Source organism: Aphelocoma coerulescens, chromosome 1 (assembly GCF_041296385.1).
Source record: "Aphelocoma coerulescens isolate FSJ_1873_10779 chromosome 1, UR_Acoe_1.0, whole genome shotgun sequence".
In the NCBI taxonomy this organism is placed as follows: Eukaryota; Metazoa; Chordata; class Aves; order Passeriformes; family Corvidae; genus Aphelocoma; species Aphelocoma coerulescens.
The window spans coordinates 67,404,370-67,418,128 of record NC_091013.1 but is presented as its reverse complement, the minus strand read 5'-3'; the positions used below and the strand labels follow the sequence as shown (position 1 = coordinate 67,418,128).

General features: G+C 36.5%; 1 protein-coding gene across 2 annotated transcripts in view; it reads left to right on the top strand.

Annotated features, from left to right (window-relative positions):
• Positions 1 to 13,759, top strand: part of COG6 (component of oligomeric golgi complex 6) — a 53,677-nt gene that overhangs the window by 27,691 nt on the left and 12,227 nt on the right. For both annotated transcript variants that reach the window (XM_069011733.1, XM_069011742.1), the window contains exons 11-13: positions 381 to 445; positions 4,254 to 4,345; positions 5,995 to 6,112. In XM_069011733.1, coding sequence (XP_068867834.1) covers positions 381 to 445; positions 4,254 to 4,345; positions 5,995 to 6,112 — 275 coding nt within the window. The remainder of the gene's footprint in view (positions 1 to 380; positions 446 to 4,253; positions 4,346 to 5,994; positions 6,113 to 13,759) is intronic.

The window sequence follows — 13,759 nt, the reverse complement described above, 5'->3', positions numbered from 1 at the left end:
GCCTGGTTGTTTTTTTGGTGTTTTTCTAGTTGAATTTCATGAAGTGCTAATATTGAGCCTTACTGTGACAGCTTCTTGCTAGGTGATTTATTCTTCCCCTTGCTGATTCTACTTCAAATCCCCACGCACTGTGTTGCACTAGGAAGCAATTGCATAGCAAAAGGTAATGACTCCAGGACTGTTTTGCCATGCAGCCATTTCTTAATGGCTAGATTGGAAGTACAGTGGAGGTGTGAACTAGTCATGTGGCAAAAAGAGCATACCGTTCATAATGCTGTTTATGGGAGGAGTACCTCCTACATTTGTTCATTTGTTTTATAGTCTTGAAGAAAAGAGAATTACATTTGCATAATCTTAGAATGTGTTTGCTTTAACTATAGGTGTGGAAGAAAATATTCAAGAAGTAGTTGGGCACATCACAGAAGGTGTCTGCAGGCCTCTGAAGGTGAGGTATTTTGTTTTCCTTAGCACTCTAAATACAAAAACTGCTCTGTCATGTTTTTTTAGAACTTGTGCTTCCATCTTTTCAATGTATTTTCATTGCCCTTGGTTAAGAATTAGATTGTCAACTTCTAAAGGGTTTTTTCTCAAATTAAAGATTCCTTTGTAGATATGTAGTTTATAATAGTCATATAGTGAGAGGTACTAGGATGCTAAATTTGAGTCTTGATTTTGTTTTACTTTTCCTAGGTTGAGTGCTGATGTACAAAAATACAGCTTTGTGATAAGTATATGGGAATAGCTGTAGCGAATCAAATGAAAAATCAATGTAATTTACTAACCTGTTTTTCACAGTGATCATTATGCTTAGGGAAGAGTATACAGGTTATGTAGCTGTGTCATATTTCTGTAGGATAGTTTCCTTGCCTGTTTGTGAATATACTAAGGACTTACTGAGCCATAACTTCTTTGTATATAATAGATCTCAATGGATGTTTTCTTGCATGAATATGTCAAATTGTTATAATTGATATAAAATGTTGGTATTCACAACATATCCTTCAGGAGGGAAGTGAACATTTCAACTCTGTTGTGTGAAAAGTCAGTTCCTTTTGTGGTTTGTGGGGTTTTATTGGTTTTGGTGTTTTGGGGTTTTTTTGGTTTGTTTTGTTTAATAACTCTAGCTCAAGTATTTGAAAGACACCATGAAAATTTGTTTCCTAATTACCATCTTTCTGCTACCCCAGTTTTTTGTATTTCTGTCACATCCTTCCATACTTGTCTTTTTTTCAAGCTACAGCCTTAGTAAGTTTAGGGGACGCATTTGATAGAAATAATTAATGACGATCCATCAAATGATTGAGTGACTGCTCTATTGAATGTGCTTCACATAAGCACTGAAGTAATCAAGGTGATGAAGCTGATACCAATTATTGCCCAACTGTGCAGTGTATAAATCCAAGTGTTTTTAAAGTAAAATCTACTGTGCTAAATACTATTATAATAAATTTCTCTTAGGATGCTGTAACTATAACAACCATATCCAGTTGACAAATACTCAGTCTCAAATGTGAACAGCTAGTTTCTGGATACTATACACAAGTTACTGATAAGAAAAGCATAAGGTCTGGAGAAAGGTAAAGTTCAAAAAGGTGCCATTTATAATGTCACAGAATTACAGAAGGGTTGACATTGGCAAGGACGTCTGGATATAACTTGGTCCGAACTTCCAGCTCAGGCTGGGGCACCTAGCATTGCTTGCCCAGGACTGTGTCCAGATGACTTTTAAATACTTCCAAGGGTGGAAGCTCCACAGCTTCTCTGGACAGCCTATGCCAGTGCTCATCCACCTGCACAGTAAAGAAAAAAGTGTTCCCTGATGTTCAGGCAGAATCTCTTGTATTTCAGTTTTGTGCCTGTTGCCACAGAATTATGCTCAACCTTCACAACCTTTTAGTTTTTGATCTTTTGGAAAACACCATGACACTACCCTAACAGACACATACCACAGCTTTGTTTTTTTTGGAAGGTATTTTCCAAACTTTTTGTGTTCTTGAATCAGTTCTGTTAATACTGAATGCTGATGTTTGAGTTCAGTATTCTGTGCATCCCAGCAAAGTAATTCGGAATAAAATCAAACTCCACTGTAAGTCAGACGGAGTTTTGGTCTTAGAGATATTAGTACTTGAGATTTTTATAGTTAAGTACAGAGTACCTTTCATTTTGATTGCCAAAATCTTTACACTTACATGTTGCTAGTCTCTTTAGAAATATCCCTGAAATATTGTTGTTAGTTACTGTGCAAGTAAAAATGAAAAAAAAAATCTTAAAAGAACAATTAATACAATCTTGTTGTATTCTGTATTTTAATAGAATGCAGCTTATGGTAATTCACTGCCAGTCTAGACTTTACAGTAAAAAGTATTGGAACTTTTATTGTTTCCCCTGGGGAAGGAAAAAAAAAAGGTGGGGAAAAAAAAAAGGTAGAAAGAATCCCCCTGAGAGATCCCCAAGCAGAAGAGCCTTCATACAATGCAGAATAGGTAATTAGATAATTGTAAGCCACCATGTTCAGAGGAACAACAGTAATAGACTCAGTTTGGAGGAATACATTGTAGAAGGGTTATGCTTACATGCAGTCTAAATTGCCCACATTTCTTACTGATAGGTGGTTTGTGTTTTTGGCATTCAAGTGACTCTTGAATACTCCCTAGTAGTAGATATTACCACAGGCCTCTCATTTCAGATGGAGGTAGGAGAATCCTAAAAAACATTTAAATTAAACTATTCGTATTCTCCGTAACATTTAAGATGAGTTCAAAACAAAATGTCCTTGATGCCCTATGTGGACTCCAGGTAGTCTTTTATGGTCAGCTAACAACAGGGCTACAGGACTAAAAAATAGTAAAGAGTTCTAAGTCCAGAGCTTCCCTGAACAGGTTAGGTTGAGTCGCTTGCAGATTTTGGTTCTCCAGTGCAGTGAAGACTTCTCTATGGGAAGCAGCACTTCTTCTTTTCCTGCTTTGTTTTTTAATTCTTATTTTTCTTTCATGACCCTAAAAATCTCTTTTTTCCCCTCTCCTTCTGCCTGTTCTGTCTTTTTCAGTTTCTTAATTATTTTCTTTTAGTTATTCCCATTTTTTTTGGTCAATATTTTTTTCCCTCTTTTTCCCCTGCCTGCTCCATTCTCTTTTGCTATACAACTAGAATATACTCAGTATTCATGCCTGCATGACCTAGGTAACACTGGAGACAGATATTTGTGTATAGACCTTTGAATATACAAATACACTGAAGAGCAAAGTTCACCTTTGTGTTGAAATAAACCTTATGCATTAAGTATTGTGAATAAGAGTTAAAAAGTATTATTTGGTTTTGGTCTGTGAATTAGATGCAAACTGAAAGGATTGAGGAAGCTTAATCTTGGTTCTCCCTGCAGCTGGTTCTGAGATGAAGGCACTGCAGCACATCGTGTTCCTTTGAACAGCAAATAACTTGGGAGAGTGGGTAGTGGCTGCTGATTTGTGTGTAGCCCTTTCACACATAGGCACGTGCAATAATGGTGCAGTGATAACTCACTGTCTATTCTGCTTCATAAGTGCATAAAGATTGACCCTGGGGTAGCTTTTGAGTGGAGACTTGTGTATACCATGGAGACAAGACATCAGCTGTCCAACTGTAAAGACAGTCAGCACCATTTTGTTGTGTAGCCAGTATCTCCTGGTTGAGATAAACAGTCAACATAGCTGGTTATTAGTTATAAATATATCTAACTAGATACTGGTAGGAGATATATATGTTCTCATTTAAGTGAAGAATATATTTGTCCAGGTGAAATTTGTTTGTTGGGCAAAATACCTAATACTTTGGTGTTCTGAATTGCTGCATGATGCTAGAAATCTACTGCTGTAGTTGTGTGATTCTGCAGCATTGCAGCTGTTCTTGCTATTCAGTGCTGGGGAGGATTCCAGTATGTACCGGTATTAATCCATCAAATGATCTCATTATTTTTACATTTCCAGTAACAGCAGAAGTCTGTAGGGACTGTAGGATTTTTGGAAAGCTTTTTGGGCTTGTAGTTTTTCTTTTTTTAAGAATACATATACCTTCATGTTTTCTGCCCAGATGCTTGGCAGCCCAGAAGCACTTTGGTTCAATTGGAACGTTGTAGTTAACTGGATGTTCTCTTTTTAAAATTTATTTCTGGTTGAATTTATTTTTTAAAAATCAGAGATACATTGCATATAAAGTCATAGGAGGCTGGCTTTCGAAATTTATGACCTGAAGGATGTTTGTATTTGTTCCTGATGCAGGTTAGAATTGAGCAGGTGATTGTTGCTGAGCCAGGAGCAGTTTTACTGTACAAGATTTCTAATTTGCTCAAGTTCTACCACCATACAATCAGGTATGCAAAATTACAAAGTATGTTAAAAATGCCTTTTTTCCCTAGTTGTATATGTAACAATTAATCTGCTAAGAAGGGTACTTTTGTTGCTTAGTTGTTGCTCTGCACTATAACATCAGGAAGAAACACATGTGGATATCAAGCAGAAACAATTTGCCCATTGCCATTCCTCAGTTCATATCAAAACTGCTTTGGAATATATATTTCTTTATTGTTCTGTGTACATTCAAATAATATACAAAAAAACTCTACAAAGCATTTAAGATTACAAAGTCAAGTTCCCTTTGAGGAAATGTTATTAAAGGAAATTACTTCTGGTTTTCTTTTTTTTTTCTTTTTTTTTTTTTTGGTTAAACAATTGTGTTTTGATAACTTTTTGATAACTTTTTTTTTCCTAATTGTGCACTTCCATATCTCAGTGTTGAAGATGCACTGATCACCTTCCAAGCTTCCAGATGCCACCAGGAATACAGGAACTGAAGAAAAGCCAGAGCTGCTAATTTATATATAATTTATATATTGTGTCATATGCTGTAGTTCATGTTGGTTAGAAACAGCAGCAGCAGAAAAATCTTCCTCCACAGCCCTGGACTGAACTGCTGAGAATTGGAAACATTAATATACTACTTGAGCTTCTCTGTCTAAAATATTTTAGATGTCAGGCAGACTGGGATAAGTGGTTCTTGGGCACCTCCCATCTTATTTAAAATCCTCAATTGTGATGGCAGGTTTATAGTAGAACACATATAAGAGCTATTCCTAATTTTATTGTCCAAAAATCCTAAAAGATTTTGGTGTCATTTTTCTGTCTCCAAAGTTAGTATTTCCCTGTGGTTATAAAGCTTGATGCAATTGAAAATGTGATGTTAAAATGGAAAGCCTTAATCAGTCTTATCCGTTGGTCTCTCCTGTTAACAACGCAATGTTTAAAGACCACTGAAGTACCTTCTACCAGCTGAATAATTTCCTCTGTGTAGAGAAGGTGCACCTCACTAATGAAGGGAAAAAGCAGTTTGAGAAATTATCTCTTAAACACAAGATTACAATCTGAAAATCGAGATACAGATTTAGTCTTGTTATGACACAATGAATTTTCACTGCCAGTTTGTGGCTTAAAAGTGCAGTTCCTATAGACAGAGGGAGGGTATATCTGTGAGAGGAGCATAGTCCTGTAGTGCCATTTAAGGGGCATGTGGTGTCTGTGCTAAGTGTGATAGTTTAACCCTTGGAACAGCAAGGCATGAATTCTTACATTTTTGGAGATGCCTAGTATCCCAGTGAAGAAAGGAGAGAGGTAATGCTATCCCTAGCAGGCAGTATGATAGAATATTGTTAACTCTTTTTGTTACATAATTTCTTTTCTATAACAGAAGTAGATTTATAGCATAATAAAGCAAAAACCCAGTACTCTACAAAAAAGTTCGTGCAAGTTTGATAGCCTGTATTTAATATCTGCTTAATGAAATACTTGATGATGCTTGTTCTTACAGTCAATTTATCGCTCAGCCATTATGGAGAACTGTTCCCTGTAATTATTTGCTATAAATTTTCAACTTTGAAAATAATCTTATTTGAAATGATATTTAAATATCTGACTATTATGTTGTTCCCCCTTTAGATTTGTTAAATAATCTTAATTTTGCTTTCAGTGGTATTGTAGGAAACAGTGCAGCCACACTGTTGACAACAATAGAAGAAATGCATTTGTTGAGCAAGAAAATATTCTTTAATAGCCTGAGTCTTCACGCAAGTAAACTAATGGACAAGGTTTGTTTCAAAATTGTACAGCTTTCATGTTTCAAGACATGTTTCTGTTTCCCTTGGTCTAGTAAGACTACCAGGTAAATAGCTGTTTTATGTTTTTCAGCTTTTCCTGAAGTTGAAGTCTTGTGTTTTCTGTATTTTAGTTACGGAGTTACATTACAAACTTGCTGTTTGTATTTTAATTCTATTGATAGTGGGAGGTTTGTGGATACATGGATAAAATCCTTCTGCTAGCAGTATTTTTTTTGCAGAGCAGTTTACATATTTTTAAAATCTACGAGAAGCAACAAAATAGGAAATTTTCTTAAGTGTAATAGAACTAAGTCAGACAGTTGAGCTGTATAGTTTGTATTAATGCATCATCAGATCAGTAGTTAATTGTGCATAATTCCTTTTTTGAAGTTGCAATGTATATCCCAAAATGGTAAGCTAAGTAAAAACAAAATTCAGGCTTTTCTGTCTATTATAAAAATAGTTTTACCACATGAACATTGCTGTAACATTTGTAAATGCATTTCTAAATTATTTAACCTTCACCAAAAAAAAAACCAACACCCTGAAAAAATATGTTATTTTCCAGAAACTATTCTTTATGCAAAGACTTGTAATTTGCTGGCCACTCAGTCAGGTTTTCTGAGTTTTGTCAGTATTGTTCTGTGGTCCTGAATGAGTTGTCTCATTCAGCACAGCCTGTCCGGTCCTAATTTCCTGTCTTTCTGCAGGGGCTGGGGAATGCCTTTCTCAAAGAAGCAGTTGTTCCTCCTGTTCTCTCCCAGATATCCCAGTGATTCATTTCAGTGGTTTCGTTTGTTCACTGGGTTACTCCTTAGCTGCTACCACCCACAGTCCACTTCTGAAGTTCACTTAATGCATTGTTCCTGTGGGGTACTTCCATTTGAATGCAGTGTCATATCAATAATAGTTCCTTTGCTATTAATGCTTCTTCAAGGATCGGCTAAAGCTGAGTTCCTCAAACATGCAACAGGCAAGGACAACATTAATTTTGCCAAAAAACGTTTTATTTAGTATGTAAGCTAAAATGAAATATCTGTGTACATTTTCCTAACGTGGAAAGAAATCAGTGATGTACCTTAGCAAAAATGTATGACTGCTCTTTGCTTACAAAGTGCTCAAGGAAAGACATTTTCTTGGCTTGAAAACATCTCTGTATTCATCTCTTTTCTGTTTATTTATCCTGTTGGGTATTACATCTGTACTCAAACAGGATTCATCATGATTTCCCTACTCACAGGAAAATCAGTTGTAACTCATTGTCTTTGCGGTTTTGTTTTGGGTGATACACTGTTTTCAGTTTGGAAATGTGTAGAATTCAGAAGAAGAATGATAAAGGAATTATGGTCCCCTAGTTCATAGTGTGTGTTCTTTCTATTGTCACTATGGGAAGGTTGTGTAGTTCTCTTTGCCCCCTTAGATCCCCTTCCCTCAGCCCCCAGTCTGGATGTAACCAGTTCTTGATGCTGTCATTGCTTTATAAAGTAGTCAAATTTTCTTTTACTAGCCTTAAATGAAGGCAGTGATTGCACTGCCACCTTCAGTGGTGTTTTATTACAAGTAATGAATGGCATACTGAGCCTACCATGTAATGGGAAAAGATCATAATATTGCTCTTTCTCATAAACAAATTTATAAATTACGTCTGAAACGTTGACAATATTACATTGCCTATGTGCCCTATGAAGCTCTTTCCTCAGAATATAATTGAGGTCAAAAGCTTTAAGAGATTTAGAGGACTGTTAGATGTATGGGTAACAAAGGCTCCCACAATTATTTATTAATCTGCTTCAGGAGTTAACAGTGAGATAACTCTATATCTGAGAAGAAATCTTACTGTTCTAATGTGTAGTTTTTGTAACTGAGTTTTAGGTAGTCCTCTGTAGCGCCTTATATTATTACCCTTTGTGAGTGGATTACTGAATTGATAGAATGATGTCTTATCTCCTCATGACTGAAATTAGTTTTGCTTCATAAAAAATACAAAATTTATAGGCTGATTACCCTCAGAGAGACATTAGTTTCCATCCGATAAAGACCTTTTTTTAATCATAAATTTAATTCTCTTGTTACTTAGTTTTTTGCGTGTTAGTATACAGATAAGCAGGTTTTATGCCTTTTCATTTGTCTTTGTAAATTTAGTAGTGAATGTCACAATGCATTTACATTTCGAAGAAACTAAAGGTTGCTTTTTACCATCCTTTTTTTTTAATGTGCGTTCAGACCAAAACTGTGTATATGTAATAGTAGGATTTTCTTCACATCCCAGCCTTTTTACCAGCTTTTTGCCAGCTATGTATGCACTGCATCTGCTTCCAGATTTTTTTTTTATTTTCAGAGAAGATTAAACCCCTGGAAGATGGACCCTTTGTGCTTACATAGGCAATTGCAAAGGCTTCATCGCTGTTCCTGTTGTGCAGATAGAGAATATTCACTGGGAAATTTAGTAAATTACTTTTCACTTGAACAATCTGGAAATTGTGGTTTCTTATTTCAATTTAGATTATGCATCTTAAGGCATTGATAAGCCTGTTTCAAAGAATATCAACTGTCCAATACTTTGATTAAAATATGATTCTTAAGGCAATTTGAATAACTTTGGAAATCGATTAAAATGCAAATGGATGTTCTTAAGTAAAAATACTTTTATTTCTATAGATTTAAATGCCTCTTCTGTTTAGATTATTGGAAAGTGGTGAAGTGGTGTCAGGTCGACAGTTTTAATGATCGTTACTTCCTCAGTATCATCTCTTGTTGCTGATAATTTGCTTTTTTAATATCTACATTCTGTGTAGTAGTTGGTAGACCAGAATATGATTTAAGCAAATCTTTCACTTAAATATAGCTATTTGGGAACATATTTTAGACAAAGCAGGTTTCATTAAATATGCTAACTCCTCAAGATCCCATCCTTAGGATGTAGACAAATGACAGGATGGTAATTTGATGTCCTCATCACCATAGACAATTTCATTCCCTAGATTATTGATTATCCTGAGTTGAGCATTGCCTTCAATCTGCCTGGGATTTAATTTTGAAAGCACAATGGGCAACTGAGACTTCAGGCTGTTCTTTCTAGGACAAGAAAATAGCTTCCTCTTCATATCTATTTTTGAGAAGAGTCCCATATTACATAAGGAGTGTCACAAGTGTGGAGGTGTATGGAAGCTTTTAGGCAGTCTTAGATCAGGATTTTCCCTCTTGGTTGTCAAGCCATCGGTGTAAATGATAGAGGGAAATCCCTGGTTACTTCAGAATACTTACTGCTTTGCCCAGAAGCACTTTGCTCTGAACTTTTTTTTCATTACATAAGAAAACCTCAAGCATCCTGGTTGTAAAATAGTCAGCAGCTCTCAGCTTCAAGCTGTTTGTTCTGAGAAAGCTTTTTTTATGGTGTTCTCACTTAGACTTCTCAGGTAGCTCTGTTTGAGCTGAAATCCAAGTGACAGAAATGTTCAGCAGACTGCTGGAAAGCAAGTCCATTGTTGTCAAAGAAATGCAGTACACCAGGGAGTCTCTTTGGCTCTGACACTTCTTGAAACCTGTCAAGAAGCTTGGTAACAGAGTTGTTGCAAAGCCAGTTTGTTTTTAGGGTTTAAAATGCCATTCATGACCTTGAGATTCTTGGGCTGCTGTAGAGCTCAATGTTGACATCCTACAGAAGCTGTGCATCACCAGCCACCTCCTGTGTCACTGAAGGTTTGGTGCATCAGTTCGTACTGCAGACGTTGTCTCTCCTTTGCTTTGTTGGCTCTTAACCTTCAGAGGCAGTGTTGGGCAGTCTTGCCAGTACTTTCTGTCTCTGGTCGGAATTGATGTGTTCTGGTTCTTGGTTGAACCAGAATGCTTGTTGGCCAGGATTGGTGTCCTTATGCGGAAAAAAATGTGTTTGTATTTGTTGCTTTTTAGCTTTTTTGGACCCAGCCATGGGGTCTACCAATCGTGCTAGTAAAGTGGATCAGAATTATTGTTACAATCCTTACGTATCCTTTTACATGTTTCTTTTCACTGTGTGCTTATAAATCAAATATTTAGGAATTCAGGATTCTGCTTGTGTTACTCATTGTCTGGATCTGAGAACTGCCCATTACAGGTGACCATTTTACAGATGATTATAAATCCAGGAGAAAATAGTGAATGAAAATAATTGTCAGAACAACAGAAACGGTTCCAATGAAACTGGGAGTAAAGTTCAAAGTACTTAATGGACCAGAGTGGATGGACTGCTCTTTCAGCCATCTCAGTATGGAAGTTGTTTAATATCATGAATGCATTGGTGAGGCATTTAACGAGTGTGTTAGATGTCAGCATGTTTTACTGGACCAGCTGTTAAATTAGGAGAGTGGGAATTTTCAAGCCCACATGTCCTTCCCCTGGCTTCACTAGTGTTCCAGAACAATTATTAAAGGAAAGAATAATTGTGAACATTTAATAAAATGGTATGAGAGTTATCATAAGGGCACTAGAGAAAGATTGCACCAAATTCCAGTCATCTGCTGTCTGAGCTGTTAGAAGACTATTAGTAGAGTATCCCAAATTAAGTTTTGGGATTATTATTCCTTAATGCTGTTCTTTTTAGAGTAGATGTATGCAAATTAAATGCTGTGATTGCATTTTATTTTAAGTTTGTCTGTAAGAGAGATATTAAAACGTTGCATGGGAATAATTGTAAACTTGTCCTGCATAATTTGATTCCTGCCAGAATGAAACCTATTAGGTTTCTGGGAAATCAGATGTAGGGCAGATTGAATAAGACTGATTATTGTTGTCGTGATCTGAATGCTGTTGTGCTTTTAAATGGATCCATGTGAACAAAGCAAAACTAGTTATCTTTTCTTCCAAGACCAACTTGATAGCTGAAAAGATAAGCATGCCGTTAGGCATTCTACTTTGTTGACCGCTGTAGGATCCTAATAGGACCAGAAAATCTTGAAACAGCTTCTCTGGTAGACATGCACGCAGGTTCCTTGGAGTGCTGGTGAATATTGTCTCATCTGAGGAGAATGGACTTCTTCAGTTGATGCTGCTCAGTGTTAATTGACAACAGCATAAAAAATTCATAACATTTTTACAAGGTTCCACTCTGTAGTACTTTGGATCTGGCTCCTGCCGGTGGGGGTTTTTAAGAGGCTGTATTTAAAGCTGATTAGGTTCTTATAAAAGCCACTAGGCTTCCATTTGTTACTCATAAGTAGGGCTTTCTCTGTGGAATTCTGTGTTTTAAATTACCATCTTGTTTTATTTGGTAGTAGTATCCCAGAATTAAAGAATGGATGAGTTCAGCAGGAAACTCTAGAAACCATCTAGTCCAACCATCTTGCTCACAATACAGTGTCAGCTAGAGTAGGTTGCCCAGGACTTGCTCCAGCTGGGGTTCTAATGTCACCAAGGACAGAGACTCCAAAACCTCATTGTGCAACTGTCTCCAGTGCTTGACTAACGTCACACTCAAAATTGTTTTCTTGTGCCTTAATCTGTGCCCATTGGCTCTTGACCTGTTATGTCTTCATCCCTCACTTCACATATTTATACACATTTACAGCAGCCCCCCTGAGCCTTCTCCAGGCAGAACACAGCCTCTCCTTGTGTAGGAGGTATTCCATTCCCTTCATGAACATTGTTAACTGTCTAATGTTCAAGTAGCATAGTATATAAAGTTCTGATCGACTGTACAGTATTTTCAGAAGAAAATTTGCCCTTTTTTAAAATGTAACCTTTTTTGTAAATGAGAAAGGGAAACAACATGCATGTACGCGCTTCTTGATTGTTGATACTGCCTTTTGTTTTTTCTGTGTTTTCCTTTGCTGTTTGTAAAATTCTATAAAACGTCCTTTGAGCTACTTGCTGTTGTAGACAGAGAAACCTGCTCTAGATTATATGTTTGGAGGGAGATTGCTGGCTTAGTATCTGTTCCCCACTGATAATTATGCAGAAAAGAAGATAAAAATTTTTGTACTAAAGCTTATGTACAACTTTCAGTATCCATTTCATAATTCATTTCAATTTTATATATTGGATTTTAAAAATGGGTAGTTTCTTGCGTTTTTTTGAAAGGCTGAAGAACTGTTTGACATCATTTCTGTATGACTGAACTGGTAGTTAAAACCAATTAGATACTTAATACTGTGATAGAGTATGTTTTAATGCAGTTGAACTCACTGCTGCAGAACTTCCCTAATGATATTTTAGTTAGCTGCTGTCTAGCTTGCATCTGAAAGGTACTTCAAAAGTAGAGCTCAGCATGTATTTGAAACCTATTTTTCTGGAAATAGGATCAATTATAATGATCTCTTAGTGCATGTAAAACATTCAGGGAATCAATTATTTTTTTATTAGAATAGTGATTATTGTTCATGAGTTGGAGTCTCTAGGTTCCTCTATAAATTTGAGGTGTGTGTTTTTAAATTTTCCAATTCTGAAAAAAAAAGCCCTCACTTTGTATTCATGTGTCAAAAGTTAGAATTTGCCAAATTAATATAGTACTACTTTGATTCTCCTTCCACTTACTGATAATTTTGTCTGTATTGCAATAGTCAGGAATTTCAGAATAACCCAAATAAAATCTAGTGATCTAAATCTTTTTTCCTTGCCATATTTTCTTCTTCCCTTGCTCTTACTAGGAGACAGTGGACTGTAAAGGAACAGACTAAGTGCAAGATGAAGCTAATTTAAGAGCTTCTGAGCGCTAGCTACTTCAGGAGACAAAAATTCTGTGCAAAGCAGCCTGAAATTGTCATTGCCATGATCGGTGTGTGTGTTGGAAGTAAAATCTCCATCAAACTCTAGTCTCAAAGTAACCCCAAAATATCCCTGAACATGGTTCAGTTCAAGTCTGAGAACAGTGTGTTCAGGACACAATCAATACCCCTAATAATAAAAAGAAGAAACAAGAAGAAAGTCATTCAGCACTGTAAACACCAGTAAACTTTACTACTGATCAGCACTCAGTGCCTGTTTTTGAATTACTGTTACTTCATTGCTAGAATGTTTGTTTCATGCTTGCAAGACCACTTGGGCTGAACAACTTTTCTCTGAACCTATTAGATTTAGTTTTCCCTTAGTTCCTTGAGTTCATTATACTCTCTCTTGGAAAGTGAGAATAGAGGAACATTTTATATTCAGAAGGATGAAAAAAGTTTTTGTTAAATCTGTCTTGGTAACAGTGCAAGGCCATGTATAGTATCTCAAATGTTTCAAAACACGAAGTATGAAAGTTCGGCCTGGTTTCAAAGAGGGAGAGATGGTTTTTTTCTTTCTTTGCTGGCATGTTCATCAGGTATAGATTCATTTCCAGAAAGCTCTGTAATGTTATGCTCTGAATATGTTTGTTGTGCTCTCCTTGTTTTCTTTGGCCATCAGCCTGTGCCCCTTGGATTTTTATTTTTTTTTATCTTAAAGATTCAGACATCCTTATTACTATGCTATTTATCGGTATTTCTCATTTGGGAAGCTATGGAACATGTTGCCCGTGACTTGGAGCCACCCAAAGCTGCTGCCTTTTCTTTTGAGCTGGAGTCTTAAGGGCACTGCAGAAGTGCACGCTGCATTGCTCTGCTGTGGCCAGGTACCCTGACTGAGACACATGGGCCAGTCCCATCCAAACTTACTGCTCCCTACCTCCTTCTGGAGACATTATGC